Source organism: Dendrobates tinctorius, unplaced genomic scaffold (assembly GCF_039654945.1).
Source record: "Dendrobates tinctorius isolate UK_male_01 unplaced genomic scaffold, ASM3965494v1 ptg000342l, whole genome shotgun sequence".
NCBI classification, from domain to species: domain Eukaryota; kingdom Metazoa; phylum Chordata; class Amphibia; order Anura; family Dendrobatidae; genus Dendrobates; species Dendrobates tinctorius.
Genome location: NW_027362008.1, coordinates 3364880 through 3384139, shown reverse-complemented (window position 1 = coordinate 3384139; position 19260 = coordinate 3364880). Strand labels below are relative to the sequence as shown.

General features: G+C 47.7%; 1 protein-coding gene across 4 annotated transcripts in view; it reads right to left on the bottom strand.

Annotated features, from left to right (window-relative positions):
- LOC141074930 (uncharacterized) overlaps positions 1–19260 on the bottom strand; it is a 68193-nt gene that overhangs the window by 27774 nt on the left and 21159 nt on the right. For 2 of the 4 annotated variants that reach the window (XM_073562252.1, XM_073562251.1), the window contains exons 2-4: positions 7102–7246; positions 6607–6786; positions 3205–3328 (exon numbers count right to left, since the gene is read on the bottom strand). The exons of 1 other annotated variant lie outside the window; for it this stretch is intronic. In XM_073562252.1, the coding sequence (XP_073418353.1) occupies positions 3205–3328; positions 6607–6786; positions 7102–7179 (382 nt within the window). In that variant the 5' untranslated portion in view covers positions 7180–7246. Of the gene's footprint in view, positions 1–3204; positions 3329–6606; positions 7247–19260 lie in introns of those variants that run through there. One more of the 4 variants, XM_073562250.1, reaches the window with a different exon arrangement.

Sequence of the window (19260 nt, the reverse complement as noted above, 5' to 3'; positions counted from 1 at the left end):
TCCAGTATTTGATCAAATGGAAGGGTTAGGGCCAGGAGGATAATTCTTGGGTCTCTGCCTCGGATATTCATGCCGATAGATTGGTTCGTGCTTTTCACCGGGCCCATCCTGATCGGCCTGGTGGCGTGGATGAGGGTTCGGTGACCCCTCCTCTAGGGGTGGGTACTGTTGTGAACTCATTTTCTGGTCTACCAGTTGTGAGCTCTCTTTCCAGGCTCCCTCTGGTAGTAACAGGAGGTAGTGAGGCTGATTTAATCAGTGGAGATCTGCCACCTGATAAGGAGGATGACGATTGGACCTCAGGAATCTCAGACTGGATTTAAGACAGCCGACGCCCTATTCTGGTGCTGGTGATTCCTTCTGACTTGATTTTGTTGGTCTATTCAGTTTTCTGTGTGGTCAGCCAGACCCGGCTGGGGCTGCGCTGAATTTCCACTCTTATTTATCTGTATTTGCCAATTTGCTTTTTGTCCCTTTTTAGATTGGCCTCTTTTTGCTCTATCTCAGAATATTTCAGAGTGCTGATATAGTGGGAGAAGTCTAGTGACTTCAGGGTTAATTTTGTTATCAGAAGTGTTGGACATTATTTTTGTAGGGTTTTTGGCAGATTGCAGACAGTGTCTTTCCTTTCCTATCCTTTCTAGTTAGTTTGGGCCCCATCGTTTGCTCAGCCTATTTTCCTGCCTGTGTTTGTGCTTTCATCTTGTTTCACTGTCAATACATGTGTGGGGGGTGTCTTTCCTTTGGGGTCTGCTCTGGGGCAGTTAGTTTTCCCCTTTTCTTGCTTTAGGTTTATTTAGTCCTCCGGCTGTGACGAAGCATCTAGGTTCATCGTAGGAATGCTCCACGGCTGCTGCTAGTTGTGTGGTTAGGATCAGGGATCTGCAATCTGCATAGTTCCCAATCTCTCTGGTTTTCTGTGACTTAGCTTGTTTTGTTTTTTCCTCCTCGGTGACCCATTCATAACAGCCCGCCTTATCTCGTGATGTCAGGTATTTTGTGCAGTCTTGTGGGACTTGTTCCCGGTCTAAACCCTGTTCTCGTTCTAGTGGGTTGTTGATGACCTTGCCAGTGCTCAAGAAGCCATTTCTGTAACTTTGGGTTTCATCCTCGATTTTCTTCAGAGCAAGTGGAATCTTCAGCCTGCCCAGGTGTTGAAACTGTGGTAGAGAGAATGCAGCAGATTTGGGACCAAGTGGTGGATAAGTTGTCACTCTCCCAGGAAAAGGCCCAGCGGTTTTCCAACCGGCATAGGACCATTGGTCCCCGGTCTATAGTGGGTGATATGGTTTGGTTGTCGTCAAAAAATATCTCTATGAAGGTTGCGTCTCCAAAGTTCAAGCCAAGATTAATTGGGCCTTATAGGATTTTGGAGATTCTTAACCAGGTTTCTTTTCGATTGGCTCTTCCAGTTACGTTTAAGATCCATAACGTGTTTCATAAGTCTCTGTTGAAGATGTTTGTTGAGCCAGTGGTTCCTATGGCGGCACCTCCTGACCTTGTGTTGGTTGAAGGTAATGTGGAATATGAGGTAGAGAAAATACTGGATTCTCGTCTGGCTAGACGGAGACTCCAGTATTTGGTCAAGTGGAAGGGTTATGGCCAGTAGGACAATTCTTGGGTCTCTGACATTCATGCCGATAGATTGGTTCGTGCTTTTCACCGGGCCCATCCTGATCGGCCTGGTGGGTGGATAAGGGTTCGGTGACCCCTCCTCAAGGGGGGGGTACTGTTGTGACCTCATTTTCTGGTTTACCTTTGGCTTCTGGTGAGGGTGGTGGAGCTGGCTGTGTTGACAGAGGAGTCATAAGTTATCCATCCGGGCTCCCTCTGGTGGTGACAGCAGGTAATGAAGCTGATCTAAATGGCAGAGACCTGCCACCTGAGGAGGAGGACTGTGATTGGACATCAGGAGTCTCTGACTGGATTTAAGTCAGCCGACTCCCTAATTTTATGCTGATTTTTTCCTGCCCTGAGGTTCTGGTTTCCAGTTCTGTTCCTGCCTTCTCAAGCTAAGTGTGCTCTGCTATTTTTTCACATGAGATTTGGTTTGGTTTACTCAGTTTTTGTGGTCAGCCAGCCCCTGCTGGGGCTGTGCTGAATTTCCATTCTTATGTCTCTGGTTATGCCAGTTTGCTTTTTGTCCCTGATCAGATTGGTATATTCTGAAGACAGAGCAAAAAGCGACCAGAGTGCTGATATAGGGAATTGAAGTCTAGCGACTTCAGGGTTTTTGTTATCAGAAAGTCTTGGACATTTTTTGGCAGGGTTTTGAGCGTGATTGCAGACAGCATCTTTCCTTTCCTGTCCTTTCTAGTTAGTGTGGGCCCCATCGTTTGCTCAGCCTATCTTTCTATCTGTGTTTGTGTTTTCATCTTGTCTCACCAACAATACATGTTTGGGGGCTGTCTATTGCTTTGGGGTCTGCTCTGTGGCAGTTTAGATTTCCCCTTTTCTTGCTTTAGGCTTATTTAGTTCTCCGGCTGTGACGAGGCATCTAGGATCATCGTAGGTACGCTCCGCGGCTACTGCTAGTTGTGTGGATAGGAAGAGGGGTCTGCAATCTACTTAGTTACCAACCTCTCTGGTTTTCTGGGGGTTAGCTTGTTTTTGTTTTTCCTCCTCGGTGACTCATTCATAACAGAGTAGTCAGAGCACGTCTGCCATCATTTACAGGGATTCCGATTAGCCCCATAGAAAGTTTTGCTGTTCTAGGAGGATTTTCTTGACATTATTCATATCTGTCTTTGGGTATGTGTACAAAAAGCATTTTTGTCACACTGAATTGAATTGCATGGCAAAATGTAGCAAACTTGCAGAATTCCAGACTCCATTGTTCTCCGAGTCTGCTAACAACGCTCCCTTATCCCACAGAACAGCTTCCCCATGATTGTCATATTCTGCGCTCATCACATATGGAAATAGGTTATAATATTGGACAGATTTTAAGAGCTGCACAAGTCTGACACATGGACAACCTGAGCCTGCTCACCCAGACCAGCAGGACAAATGGCACCTGCTAGAAAAATTGAGTCCCAGGAAAACAAATCACACATATAAAAACAGAAGACGAGATGAGGGCGCTCCTACATCACTGAGCCCTGTGCACACGACACAAGGTGGTATAAAGGCTACAACAGCTCATAGCAGCCAGAGAAAACCACACAACCAAACCACCAAGAATAGGAAGAGTTATCCCCTCACCTCGTGGTGTAAGAGGCCGGCGCTCCTCCATCATCTCCTCCTGGTACCGATCCTGGTGTCCTTCTAGATACTCCCACTCCTCCATGGAGAGATAGACAGCGACGTCCTGACACCTTATAGGAACCTGACGACGCAGTCATCACCCAGAATCCTCCAGTGCACTCCTGTATAATGTCCCAGCAGTCACCTCTCTGCTCATCACCCAGAATCCTCCAGTGCTGCATAATGTCCCAGCAGTCACCTCTCCGCTCATCACCCAGAATCCTCCAGTGCCGTCCTGTATAATGTCCCAGCAGTCACCTCTCCGCTCATCACCCAGAATCCTCCAGTGCCCTCCTGTATAATGTCCCAGCAGTCACCTCTCCGCTCATCACCCAGAATCCTCCAGTGCCGTCCTGTATAATGTCCCAGCAGTCACCTCTCCCCTCATCACCCAGAATCCTCCAGTCCTGTATAATGTCCCAGCTGTCACCTCTCCGCTCATCACCCAGAATCCTCCAGTGCCGTCCTGTATAATGTCCCAGCAGTCACCTCTCCGCTCATCACCCAGAATCCTCCAGTGCCGTCCTGTATAATGTCCCCGCAGTCACCTCTCCCCTCATCACCCAGAATCCTCCAGTGCTGTATAATGTCCCAGCAGTCACCTCTCCGCTCATCACCCAGAATCCTCCAGTGCCGTCCTGTATAATGTCCCAGCAGTCACCTCTCCGCTCATCACCCAGAATCCTCCAGTGCCGTCCTGTATAATGTCCCAGCAGTCACCTCTCCGCTCATCACCCAGAATCCTCCAGTGCTGTATAATATCCCAGCAGTCACCTCTCCGCTCATCACCCAGAATCCTCCAGTGCTGTATAATGTCCCAGCAGTCACCTCTCTGCTCATCACCCAGAATCCTCCAGTGCCGTCCTGTATAATGTCCCAGCAGTCACCTCTCCGCTCATCACCCAGAATCCTCCAGTGCCCTCCTGTATAATGTCCCAGCAGTCACCTCTCCGCTCATCACCCAGAATCCTCCAGTGCCGTTCCGTATAATGTCCCAGCAGTCACCTCTCCCCTCATCACCCAGAATCCTCCAGTGCCGTTCTGTATAATGTCCCAGCAGTCACCTCTCCCCTCATCACCCAGAATCCTCCAGTGCTGTCCTGTATAATGTCCCAGCAGTCACCTCTCCGGTCATCACCCAGAATCCTCCAGTGCCGTCCTGTATAATGTCCCAGCAGTCACCTCTCCCCTCATCACCCAGAATCCTCCAGTGCCCTCCTGTATAATGTCCCAGCAGTCACATCTCCCCTCATCACCCAGAATCCTCCAGTACCGTCCTGTATAATGTCCCAGCAGTCACCTCTCCGCTCATCACCTAGAATCCTCCAGTGCCTTCCTGTATAATGTCCCAGCAGTCACCTCTCCGCTCATCACCCAGAATCCTCCAGTGCCGTCCTGTATAATGTCCCAGCAGTCTCCTCTCCGCTCATCACCCAGAATCCTCCAGTGCCATCCTGTATAATGTCCCAGCAGTCACCTCTCCGCTCATCACCCAGAATCCTCCAGTGCCATCCTGTATAATGTCCCAGCAGTCTCCTCTCCGCTCATCACCCAGAATCCTCCAGTGCCATCCTGTATAATGTCCCAGCAGTCACCTCTCCGCTCATCACCCAGAATCCTCCAGTGCTGTCCTGTATAATGTCCCAGCAGTCACCTCTCCGCTCATCACCCAGAATCCTCCAGTGCCGTCCTGTATAATGTCCCAGCAGTCACCTCTCCGCTCATCACCAGAATCCTCCAGTGCCCTCCTGTATAATGTCCCATGTTGTGAGTTCATTTTCCCCTTCGTCACTGAGGTCTGGTGAACTCCCTATTCTGGTGAAGGTAATGAGCCTGATTATCAGGCACCTGAACCTGATGAGGATGACTGGTTGAGTGGAGTCACGGACTGGATATAAGGCTGCCGACGCCCTTCTGCCCTGCGGGTGATTTCTCTGTGGACTTCTAGGACACCAGTCTGATTCCTGCTCCTCTAAGCTGTTTTTCTGCTTTGCCTGTTTGCTTTAGTGTTTTGTTTTTGTTTTCCTTGATTTTCTGGATTCTGCCATTCCCTGCTGGGGTGAGCTGAATCTCCTTTTGCCTGTAGCTCTGTCTTCAGAATATTCCTGAGTACTGACATAGCTTTTTTGAAGCCTAGCATCTTCAGAGCCTTTTTCACTGTCAGTCTGTTGGCTCTTATTTTCATAGGGTTTTTCACGGATTGCAGACAGGAGCCTTCCTGTCCTTTTCTATCTAGCTAGATTGGGCCCCGTCTTTGCTCAGTCTATCTTTCTGCCTATGTTAGTGTTTTCATCTTGCTTCACCGTCATTATATGTTGGGGGCTGCATATTGCTTTGGGGTCTGCTCTGGGGCAGTTTAGTTTACCCCTTTCTTTCTTTAGGCCTAGCTATTTCTCCGGCTGTGATCGAGGGGTCTAGGGTATCGTAGGAACCCCCCACGGCTACTGCTAGTTGTGTTGATAGGTTCAGGGGTCTGCAATCCGATAGCTGCCAACTTCTCTGGACTTAGCTAGCATTTCTGTTTTTGCCTCCTACGGTGACTCAATCATAACAGTCCCAGCAGTCACCTCTCCGCTCATCACCCAGAATCCTCCAGTGCCGTCCTGTATAATGTCCCCGCAGTCACCTCTCCCCTCATCACCCAGAATCCTCCAGTGCTGTATAATGTCCCAGCAGTCACCTCTCCGCTCATCACCCAGAATCCTCCAGTGCCGTCCTGTATAATGTCCCAGCAGTCACCTCTCCGCTCATCACCCAGAATCCTCCAGTGCCATCCTGTATAATGTCCCAGCAGTCACCTCTCCGCTCATCACCCAGAATCCTCCAGTGCTGTATAATGTCCCAGCAGTCACCTCTCCGCTCATCACCCAGAATCCTCCAGTGCTGTATAATGTCCCAGCAGTCACCTCTCCGCTCATCACCCAGAATCCTCCAGTGCCGTCCTGTATAATGTCCCAGCAGTAACCTCTCCGCTCATCACCCAGAATCCTCCAGTGCCCTCCTGTATAATGTCCCAGCAGTCACCTCTCCGCTCATCACCCAGAATCCTCCAGTGCCGTTCTGTATAATGTCCCAGCAGTCACCTCTCCCCTCATCACCCAGAATCCTCCAGTGCCGTCCTGTATGTCCCAGCAGTCACCTCTCCGGTCATCACCCAGAATCCTCCAATGCAGTCCTGTATAATGTCCCAGCAGTCACCTCTCTGTTCATCACCCAGAATCCTCCAGTCCTGTATAATGTCCCAGCAGTCACCTCTCTGCTCATCACCCAGAATCCTCCAGTCCTGTATAATGTCCCAGCAGTCACCTCTCCACTCATCACCCAGAATCCTCCAGTCCTGTATAATGTCCCAGCAGTCACCTCTCTGCTCAGCAGCTCGATCATCTTGTTGCTGAGCTCCAGGATCTTCTTGTTCCTCTCATTTATCGGGGAGCGCGGGGGAGGCTCTGTGATGGGGCCCGGGCTCCGCCCTCCTGACTCCTGGAAATGGATGATGGGAGTCACACAGTCCCCCGGTGTCTTCCTCACTACTGTGTAATCCTGTGTATGGAGAGAGACACTTAGGGAGAATTCCTTCCCGACTCCAGATCTGACAATCAGTAGAAATCCCGGGATCAATAACCATCTCCAGTAATCTGGGGCCATAACCGGGAATGTTATTACACTCCAGACAGACATCCCGGCCCCTCTACAGCTCTCATAGGGAATCCCCATGACAACTCCTCCTGGCAGAGAGCTCCACAGAATCCCTGCTCTTACAGTAAAGAATCCTTCTCTCCTATTCTGGATTTCCTCTTCCCGATGTCAGACTCGTCATATCACACAATAAAGCTGATAGAAATGTAGAGGAGTTACCTCTCCGCTCAGCAGGGAGATGATCTCCAGGGCGCAGTGGAATAATCTCCTGGTGGTCTCATTCCTGTCCCCGTCCATCCTCGGGGGTCATTCAGGAGGAGGGATGAGCACGGGATCAGCTGGAGGGATCTCGTACTGCCGGCGTCTTCATGATAAAGAAGATGTAAGGCCAAATTTACATGTGTGTGTGATATAATCTGTGCTTAAAACATGTTTTCTGACCGAAATTAAAAGCTTCACTCTTTCCGACGCGTCTTCTAATTTAGCCCAAGAGAACTGTGGTTTTATCCAATCATGGACCATATAATGCAAATGAGTGAATTAAGCTTTAATTGTAGGAGACAAATTAACAAGTAATTGACAGAAGCAAATTCATAAAGCTTTTAGAGATAACTGATCTCAGAGCCCTCACAACATGGATTAAAGGATTTTGTGGTCTCCAGACCACAGACCTTCACCCGGAGACCCTTACCCAGAAACAGACATCTCTTGAAAAAGGCTATATTATCCCGAAACACTGAGATTTATATTTGTCTGTATTTCCCCTTTTTTGGGTCTATTGTCTACAACAATCTTGTTAACTTTTCTCACAATAAACTACAATGTACAATAAAAAATAATATTGTGGAACCGTGTTAGCCAGAAAAATAGATGTAAATACTTATATCCCCCAAAAAATTTTTTGAGAAAAGTATTAAAGGAGTGATATCTTTATTGGCTAACCAGAGAAACTATATTTGCAAGCAAGCTTTCAGGGCTCAGAAGGTCCCTTCATCAGGCTAGATTACTAGTGAATTACTGAGAAGAGACGGCAACATTTAAATAGAAATTACACCTGGATTCATGACTCATTACATGGACACAGTTCACACCTTCACAAGAAGGTCTCCAGATCTCTAATAGAACATTTCCACGTCATTTACCTTAATTTGATTTCCTTGGCCTGTATCACCTCATGTCCTGTTGTAATTCCTATTTAAATGTTGCCATCTCTTCTCAGTAATTCACTTGTAATCTAGCCTGATGAAGGGGCCTTCTGAGCCCCGAAAGCTTGCTTGCAAATATAATTTCTCTGGTTAGCCAATAAAGATATCACTCCTTTAATACTTTTCTAAAAAACTTTTTTTGAGGACATAAGTATTTACAACTCACAATAAACTGGAACATTCTAGAGTGCCGGAGTTTATCATTTGCATTGATTCATTATTTCTCCAGAGCACCTATTGAAACTGCAGTGAGCACACCTTCCTCTCTTTATTAGACTATCTATGGTTGTCATAATATCTGAAATAGGACACCAACCACAACCGATGAATCCCGTAACTAAGGCTCCGATCACATCTACAAGACGACACCGACCACGACCGATGGATCCTGTAACTAAGGCTCCGATCACATCTACAAGACGTCACCGACCACGACCGATGGATCCTATAACTAAGGCTCCGATCACATCTACAAGACGACACCGACCACGACCGATGGATCCTGTAACTAAGGCTCCGATCACATCTACAAGACGTCACCGACCACGACCGATGGATCCTGTAACTAAGGCTCCGATCACATCTACAAGACGTCACCGACCACGACCGATGGATCCTGTAACTAAGGCTCCGATCACATCTACAAGACGTCACCGACCACGACCGATGGATCCTGTAACTAAGTCTCCGATCACATCTACAAGACGTCACCGACCACGACCGATGGATCCTGTAACTAAGGCTCCGATCACATCTACAAGACGTCACCGACCACGACCGATGGATCCTGTAACTAAGGCTTTGATGAAATCTATAATACGACACCGACCACGACCGATGGATCCTGTAACTAAGGCTCCGATCACATCTACAAGACGTCACCGACCACGACCGATGGATCCTGTAACTAAGGCTCCGATCACATCTACAAGACGTCACCGACCACGACCGACGGATCCTGTAACTAAGGCTCCGATCATATCTACAAGATGTCACCGACCACGACCGATGGATCCTGTAACTAAGGCTTTGATGAAATCTAATACGACACCGACCACAGCTGAGGGATCCTGTAAGTAAGGCTCCGATCACATCTACAAGATGGAGACCATCTTTTTAGTCTCCTCTTCCAATTTTTTTTTTTTTCACCATTAGACTCATCAGAGGAGTCTGGTCTTCACAATAAATACACCACTAGTGAGTTAAGTTCGATCAGAACGGCACAGTGCACATTTCTTATTTTAGTTTATAGATTTTAAATTTAATTGTCGTGTGCCCATTAACCCTCGGACGGGACTAATGTGCCTGACAGGCGCTTCTCTTTTCCTTTCATTTCTCCCTCCTCACCAGATTGCTATGAAATCTCCTCCCTCCAGGTAGCTTCCTGGCTCTAGCTGATACCACAGTTGGATTGCGGAGCTTCAGGAGGGCAGATAGAACTGTGCTGGGTTCTCAGGCTCATTGTTTCTGAACACGTAACACTTTATAAGGTTGGTGTTTTATGTTTTTAGTCATCACAATTGTTTATTTAGCTTATTTTAAGAATGGATAGTGCAAAGTGTGTGGATATTTCATAGAAATATGTATAAAAAATGTACTGTTCTCAACACTTCATAATGATGGTGCCATCGATCCTGGGTCTGAGGCACAAAAAAAACGGAGATAATTACATTTTATAATGCAACCAAAGGGGGTGTTGATACAGCTGATCAGATGTGCGCAACTTTCAGCGTCAGCAGAAACACCAAGTGCTGGCCAATGGTCATACTTTTCACTATGTTTGGGTGGCAAAATTCACAAGTTATTTACCTTGAAAACCAGCTTGAACCACTCCGTAGACGAGTCTATCTGAAGAAATTGGCCCATGAACTAGTGCTTGGAGAGCTAAGCAGATGTATGAAAACTATCAGTATCCCCTCTCGCCTTCAAGTTCAGCTCAAAAGTGTCATGGTTAGGACATGGTTAATGTCCTTTTCTCACAGGGTTAACTTTTGCCAGCCTCCCTCTGGATCTGGGAGGGGTATTCATACTCCAGACTAGGATTCTCTGTCAGCTATACTGCTGTTCTTGTGTGTCTGACCCCTGGTGTGTGTGTATACTGCATTGCTTGTTTGATTCCCGTGTATGACCCGGCCTGTTCCCTCACTCTGTTCTCTGTCTCACGTTTTGGTACTATTGTCTTCTCCGGTTCTGACCTCCTGGCTTGGCTATCGTTACTCCTTTACAGTTTGCCCCTATTGTACTGTCTATTGCCCGTTCTGGTTTTCTGATCTATTGCTACGTCCTGACTATTCGCTCTGTCTAACCCTTTGGTACTGTCCTGCTATCTCGTGCTTTGACCTCGGCTTGATATGCTTTACGTTCCTGTCTTTGCCCCTTGGTAACCTGTCCCGTAGAGTTACCCTTTTAGGAGTTTTCCTTCAGCTCCTAGCTCTGTGGAGCTTAGGCCACGCCCCCAGCAGTCACGTGCTTCAGGTCCTGATACTCTGAAGCACGCATCGTCACTGCTACTGCTGCTGCCCTGCTCCACAGGTATCTTTGAGCACTGTTTTTGTACTCGGGACACCCGCACTGGCTCAGTGAGTGAGTGCAGTGCGGGGCTCCTGACAAAAAGATTCCGCCCAGAAGATGATAGCGAAAATCCACCACATGCACCACCCATGCTATAGGATTTTTACAGGATGAAAATGATGAAATGGTAAGACAGGATGTTGAGAAGGCTGAACTTTTAAATTCCTATTTTGCATCTGTTTTCTCTCAGAAAGGAAATGTAACATCAACTGTTATTCACTGTCCTATTAAGGGAATAGAAGAATCCAGGATATCTATAAACAGAAAGATAGTGAGGAAACACTTAGCTAACCTAAATGAATTGAAGTCTCCAGGTCCAGATGAATTACACCCAAGAGTACTGAAGGAGATAGCAGAAGAAATTTTTGAACCCCTCTCCATAATCTTTGAAAATTCTTGGAGAACAGGAGAAGTGCCAGAAGACTGGAGAAGAGCAAATGTTGTTCCTATCTTCAAAAAGGGGAAGAAGGTGGACCCAGGCAACTATAGGCCGGTGAGTCTGACTTCTATACCAGGAAAGATCTTTGAACAAATTATTAAACAACATGTATGTCAATACCTGGATAAGAATGAAGTGATTAAACAGAGTCAGCATGGGTTTGTAACTAATAAGTCATGTCAGACTAACTTAATTTCCTTCTATGATGGTATCACTGATTGGGTGGATCAAGGAAATGCTGTAGATATAGTATATCTTGACTTCAGCAAAGCATTTGACAAAGTCTCTCATACAATCCTTATTGAAAAAATGACTAAGTATGGAATGGACAAGGCAACTGTTAGGTGGATTCATAACTGGCTTAGTGATCGGACCCAAAGAGTGGTCGTAAATGGCTGCACATCCAGTTGGAAGAATGTCTCAAGTGGGGTACCACAGGGCTCTGTCCTGGGCCCTGTATTGTTCAACATCTTTATCAACGATTTAGATGAAGGAATTGAGGGTAAACTGATTAAATTTGCTGATGACACAAAGCTAGGAGGGATAGCTAATACTAGAGAAGAGAGAGAGAGGATTCAAAAAGATTTAAATAAACTGGAGAAGTAGGCAGCAACTAATAGAATGGTTTTTAACAGGGAGAAATGCAAAGTACTACATCTGGGCAATAAAAATGAAAAAAGCAGATATAGAATGGGAGGAATAGGGCTAAGTGACAGCACATGTGAAAAAGACTTGGGTATACTAATAGATCACAGACTGAATATGAGTCAACAGTGTGATGCAGCAGCAAAAAAGGCAAATGCAATTCTAGGATGTATTAACAGAAGCATACAGTCTAGATCACGTGAAGTCATTATTTCCCTCTACTCCTCTTTGGTCAGACCTCATCTGGAATATTGTGTCCAGTTTTGGGCACCACATTTTAAAAAAGACATCAACAAACTGGAGCAAGTTCAGAAAAGAGCGACCAGAATGGTGACCGGTCTGCAAACCCTGTCTTATGAGGAAAGGTTGCAGGATTTGGGAATGTTTAGTTTGCAAAAGAGAAGACTGAGAGGAGACTTAATAGCTGTCTACAAATATCTAAAGGGCTGTCACATTTTAGAAGGATCAACTTTATTCTCATTTGCACGAGGAAAGACTAGAAGCAATGGGATGAAACTGAATGGGAGGAGGCACAGATTAGATATTAGAAAAAACTTTTTGACAGTTAGAGTGATCAATGAGTGGAACAGGCTGCCACGAGAAGTGGTGAGTTCTCCTTCAATGGAAGTCTTCAAACAGAGGCTGGACAGACATCTGACTGGGATGATTTAGCGAATCCTGCTTTGAGCAGGGGGTTGGACCAGATGGCCCAGGAGGTCCCTTCCAACTCTACGATTCTATGATTCTATGATTCCAAAAAGAGGGAGATGCACCACGGAAACAGAAGGCTTTCTAATTATGAATGTCACAAATGTCATCATGCAATCTGCCTGACACATGCAAAAATGAGGTGTAATTCTTGCTCTTTGCTCTGCAAATGTGTTTTTTTCTGGGGAAAATTCAGGATCTAATTCTGAATGAATGTGGGTGTAATATTACTTTAGGTACCTTAAAATTAAGTTTGTTTCCCTAAATTTTCTTTATAGAGGTATTTGTCAGCGTCAAACTGGGGGCTATTTGACGGGAGTTTTGAAATGTTTGTATTTCAGAGTTATTACTTTTATGTTAATGGTATTTTACATCCCTATGAAGGTCACTGATCACTTTTAGAGCACTGAAATTGCAAAAATTAAATATTACAGGTATTTTTCTAGCCTGCGCCTGACAGGCACATTATTCCCTAACTCGTTAGTACAGATATTGTTCCTGACGGAGGGTTAAAAGAGCAGCTTTCTGGTGTCCGCCACGTCTGGTGTTGGGAGTCCTGTAGCTGTGCTATCTGCAGTGTCTGGAAACTAAGTGCTGGGTTTGTTACAATCTCCTGTGTGGTATTATCTGCAGTGGCGAGGCTAGCTCCCCTTGCCGGCCAGGGCAGTAATAGGTGACAACGAGGGATGAGGTTCCTGACAGTGGTGGGGGGAATAACCCACTTAGGGCGTTAGGGGAGTGCAGGGACAGGCTCAGGTCCGAGCTCAGGAGGTGACCATCCCCCACTTCCCCATCAGTAGGACCTTCCTCTCTCCATTTCCATCTCGTTGTGTGTGTTGCACCCTCCACTGACCGACCTCCCGTTGGGTCATGTCGCATCGTGACAAAGGAATTCATGAGTAAAAAGCAGCATGATGGAAAGGAGTAAGTCAAATTGCCCAGTATATAATATTGGAATATATATATATTGAAAAGAATGGAAAAAACATATAAATCATGAGTACACCTGAAAACCAGGAGAATATATTATGAAACAAGTGTCAGTAGTATTCTTTTATCGATTCAGTGTCCACAGTGGAAAAACATATTCTAAAACTGAGAGCAATACTGTCACGAATTTATATGAATATATAATCAATTTGTCATGAGAAATATAACCCCACAACTTTTGTTTCCACTTTCAGTTCTAATTAGGAACTTGCACCTATCTGGCGCCCCCTTACCCTAAGGTCAGTCAGGGAACTGCACCTACAATAAGTGGTCGCTGGAAAGGTTGCTTTGTCACGTACTGGCTATTGGGCACTCTGCAGTGAGGGCGGTATGTATATCACCAGTCCCAGGCAGGAAATACACACATAAACCTCCAATCCATCACTACCAGGGTTCCCCAATACCACCAGGACGCTATGCTGCCACCAGTTCTTCATTTGATACTAAAGCCTATATCGGGTCAGGGATCAACCCACAGGTAACGTGATTTGGCGTGGAGTACGTGTCGGTTCGGCCATAGAGCAGGAAGAACAAAACTAGTAAATTTAAGTGTTTACAAAAATATGAAAGTTATTACAAAGGAGACAAAATACAGTATGTACAGACAGCTACAAATAAAAGGGATTAGAATAAGAAACTTACTCTCTGTCACAGATATGACGTGTTGATAAAGCGGAGGAGAACCTTCCTAAGGAAAAATAGTTCATCAGCACAGTATCTTAGCTAGCTCTCCAGGAATCGGACACCTCCCCAATGGAGCGTCCCAGTTTATGCTTTGGCCCAAAACCAAGGGACTCCTCCCTTGCTGACCTCACTTGGTGGGCTGTGTTAGAGGACGTACGCCCCTTTTGAAAAGTTATTAAAACTCCAATATTTCCAAATCTTTGGCTGCAGGCTCACAGGGTGATGACAGGGGCATTACCTTTTCCCCTGCGATGTGACCATTCCTTTGAGACCAAATATGACATGTCTGCGTGTTACTGGGGGGCAGAAACTTTTTCCCGGATTCCGATTGCCGTACCGGCTGCAAACGCTGCCGTGCGCAGCTCTAATTCTACTGATTTTGGAAATATTGTTTTCCTGTCTCTAGGATTATTGCGCGTTATTAAATTCGACCTGGAATAGACAAAGGAAATCTTAGCAGGAGAAACCGCACTTAACTGGCCAGATGCAGTAAAAGTGACCATCCGCTGATGGGAGGGGGGAATGGATAGTTTCACAAGAGAGAGAGGGGGGCTGCAGCTGCGAAGGGGATCGCTGGTGAAGAGCGATTTTTCACAAACCAAGGAGAGGCAACAGGCAGGTCTAGAACAGCACCAAGGATATTAGGAAATAACTCATATTTTCCTGACAAATACCATAAAAGACACCAGGCAACAAGAGGTAGTCACTGTCATGTTATAAGGCGGCATGTGCTTTAAAGATGAAAGAGAGATAAGGTGACAAATGGTGCGCTATGCTGCTGACCCGTGCTCTCCACTGTGCTCAAGACATCTTTCGCCACAGCTTCAGCCAGGGACAGAAAAGGCAGGGGGTAGTGGAATATTTAAGGTGCCACTGGCCAACGGAAGCAAAGATTTTGATGTAAATGTTCCCAAGCTGAGCAAGTGAAGCCGTGTTACCGAGCATGGTGAGTCGCACTCCACGTCCAGTAACGCGTGTTATGGTAAATATTTATACTTTGCTTTGATTATTTAGACAATTGACTCTTCATATATGTAACGGGGTCTTCCAAGCTGGGGTACCTCTTTCAGTACCACCCCGTGTTTTCGGAGGTCCGCTCTGCGTTGGCTGGAGTCTGAATGAAGGACGCTGGCTGGAATTCCTTGTTTACATGGGCGCATATAAAAGATCACTGCTTCTCCATGTATTTCCAGTCTGACAACACTTTACTCACAGGACACAGAATATATCACACAGATACAGAGGGCCGGCCAATAGAAAAGCGGCAGGCCAGACATGCATTACAAAAGCCGCAGGTGGCCGGAGCCTGCGGATGTTTACTGTGGGAATTACAAAGGTGGGGGGGAGGGCGGACGCTGCTGATACATTAGGGACATGCATCTCACATGGAACCTATTATATATACATATAACTGCACAACATATTCTAGGTGCTGAGTGGTTCTGTAACACGTAACACGGCTCCCCTTTTCAGCGACGCGATCGGCATACACAGTCTGATCCTCAAAGGATCGGTTTGGGGATGACCGAAGTTTATGGGGTTGGTACAAGTTCCGCTTCTCGACTTAGTCCATCTGCGTTACCGTTTTGTTTGCCGGGTCTGTAGTGGATGGTGAAGTCCAGGGGTTGTAGGGCTAAACTCCACCGCAGCAATCTGGCGTCTCCAGAGACCCGATTAAGCCAGACTAGGGGATTATGGTCCGTTAGGAGGGTAAACTGTCGTCCATACAAATATGGTTGCAACTTCTTGAGTGCCCATACTACCGCCAGGCACTCCTTCTCGATGGCCGCATAGCTTACTTCACGGGGCAGTAGTTTCTGACTCAGGTAAGCTACCGGGTGTTCTTGGCCGTCCGGCCCAGCTTGGCTCAGTACTGCCCCCAATCCAAACATAGAAGCGCCTGTGTGAACCAGGAAACGTTTAGTTGGATCGGGTGCGGCCAATACAGGGGTATTGGTGAGGGCGTCCTTTAGTTGGCGGAAGGCTTCCTCACACGCTGAGGTCCAGGTTACCTGGCGGGGTTGGTTCTTACGGGTCAGATCAGTGAGGGGCTTGGCTACGCTGCTGTAATTGGGAACGAATTTCCTGTAATACCCCGCTGTCCCTAGAAACGCTATGACCTGGGTTTTAGTGCGTGGGATGGGCCATTTGGCTATGGCCTCAATCTTGGCTGGTTCTGGTCGCTGTTTCCCACTTCCCACCCAATGCCCTAAATACTGAACCTCTGCTTTGCCCACGTGACACGGGTTCAGGGTGATTCCGGCCTTGTGAATCCTGTCCAATACTGTTTCTAGGTGATTTAGATGCTCTTCCCATGTCGCACTGTAGATGGCGATGTCGTCCAGGTAGGCACAAGCATAGTCCTGGAGACCATCCAAAAGCCAGTCAGCCAGCCTTTGGAAGGTCGCCGGGGCATTCTTCATCCCGAATGGCATAACTCGAAACTGGAATAAGCCGAACGGGGTGACAAATGCCGACTTGGGAATAGCGTCAGGACTAAGGGGAATCTGCCAGTAGCCTTTGCATAGATCGATGGTGGTCAAATACTTTGCCCCCGCCAGCCGGTCTAACAACTCATCCACACGCGGCATGGGATATGCATCCGTCACTGTTTTATCATTGAGCTTACGATAGTCTACACAAAACCGTGTACTCCCAGCCTTCTTGGGCACTAACACTACGGGGGATTCCCAGGGACTATCTGACTCTTCAATGACCCCTAAACGCAACATCTCTTGTATCTCTTGTCGCATCCCCTCTCGTACAGAATCAGGGACGCGGAAGGGGTTTTGTCGCAGGGGGGTCTGTTGCTGGGTCTCAACCTTGTGTTGTGCCAGGCGAGTGTACCCCGGTCTCTCTGAAAACATCCTCTGTCGCAGCCTCAACAACGCCTCCGCCTGCTGTCTCTCCCGGGGGCCTAGGTCTTCACCCAAGTGTACCTGGTCCCATGTTTTAGACTGAGTCCTTTACCCTAAGACATCCGGCAAGGGAAGTCCGGCTAAATCCTCTGCTTCAGGTGCACAGATGGCCACTACCTCTTCAGGGCGCTCCCGGTAGGGCTTCAGCATATTCACGTGGAACATGCGGATAACCCTGGGGTCGTCACAATCGGCGACATTATAGGTTGTGTCGGCTATTTTCCCCACTACCTGGTAGGGCCCCTGCCATGCAGCTTGAAACTTATTCTGCTTAGTGGGCTCTAACACCAGGACCTTCTGTCCTATTTACAAGGTGCGCTCTCTGGCCCTCCGATTGTACCATATGCGCTGGCGCCGCTGGGTCGCCTGCATGTTCTCACGTACAGCCTAAGTCAGCTCCTGTAGGCGGTCCCGGAATTCCAGCACATAGGGTACAATAGGTACCCCTTCTATGAGGCCCTCCCCTTCCCAGTGTTCCAGCACTAAAGGCCCCGTCACACTAAGCGACTTACCAGCGATCCCGACACCGATACCAAGGTGTCAGGATTGCTAGTAAGTCGCTATGTGATCGCTGGTGAGCTGTCACACAGACAGCTTCACCAGCGATCTGCACAGCGATGCCGAGCGGCGGCATCGCTGGCCATCGCTGTAAAAAATAATAAAAAAAATAAAAAATATAGTTATTCTCACCTTCCGACGTCCCGTTCAGCCATCCGGCCTCTCTCCACGCTCAGGTCCCAGTGATCCTTTGCATGAATGACCGCGAGACTTTGTTATCCCTCGAGACCGTGACATCTCGCGGTCATTCATGCAAAGGATCACTGGGGCCGGAGCGTGGAGAGAGGCCGGATGGCTGAACAGGACGTCGGAAGGTGAGAATAACTATATTTTTTTATTATTTTTTTACACCTGATCGCTGGTCTCCCGCCTGTCACACACAGCGATGCGTGCTGGCCAGCGGGAGACCAGCGACCAAAGAAATGTCCAGAGGTTTCTTCCAGCGATCAGCGATACCGGCAGGGGGGCCGCTCGCTGATCGCTGTCACACACAGTGATCTCGCTGGTGAGATCGCTGTTACGTCACAAAAGTTGTGACTCAGCAGCGATCTTGCTACCGAGATCGCTTAGTGAGACGGGGCCTTAAGTCTAGGTGTCCCCTTACCCGTCTCCCGTATACCAGCTCGAACGGGGAGAACCCCGTGGATTCTTGGGGCACCTCCCGATAGGCAAACAGGAGGTGTGACAAGAATTTCTCCCAGTCCCTGTAGGTCCTGGTAAAAGTCCCTATGAGCTGTTTTAATGTCCCGTTAAAGCGTTCACACAACCCACTGGTTTGCGGGAGGTATGGGGCGCTTCTAATGGACTTTACGCCGCACAGCTTCCACAGTTGGTTGGTCACCTCTGCTGTAAACTGGGTACCCTGGTCCGAGATAATCTCCGGGGGAAATCCAACCCGTGAGAACACCTGGAGCAGGGCGGCCGCCACCGTCTCTGCCAGTATATTAGGTAACGCAACCGCCTCTGGATACCGTGTGGCATAATCTACCACTGTCAATATATACTTTTTCCCGGACGGACTGGGTTTGGCTAACAGCCCTATCAAATCGACCGCTACTCGGCTAAATGGTTCCTCCACAATGGGGAGAGGGCGTAATTTGGCCTTGCATCGATCCCCCCTTTTGCCAATGCGCTGGCAACTGTCACAGGTCTGGCAGTACTGACGAACATCATAGATTACCCCCGGCCAAAAGAAGTTTTGTGTCAGACGATGCCTGGTGCGACTGACGCCGAAGTGCCCAGGCAAAGGGTATGTCATGAGAGATTCGCAGTAGCTCCTGCCTATACTTCTTGGGAACTACCAGCTGTCGTTTTATAGTGGGGCTCGTCCCTGTGTTGTGCTGCTCTGTGATCCGGTAGAGGAGTCCCTGCTTCCATACAAACTGTTCCCCTTCCAGTACTCCTCTCCCCTCCTGTGCCTTCCCACGATATCCCTCTAATGAAGGATCCTCAAGTAACTCCCTCTTAAATTCATCTGGGGTGGCCCAAGAAATGTGTCTGGCTATGGGAATACATGCAGGGCTGGGATGTCTTACCTGGGCCTCCTCTGAGTGTGATTCCGCCTCCGCAGCTCGAGCTTGTCTCCGGGTGGTCACAGGATAGGTCTCAGCCAGAGGGGCCACCGAGAATGCAGACAACATGGGCCCCAAGTCATTTCCCA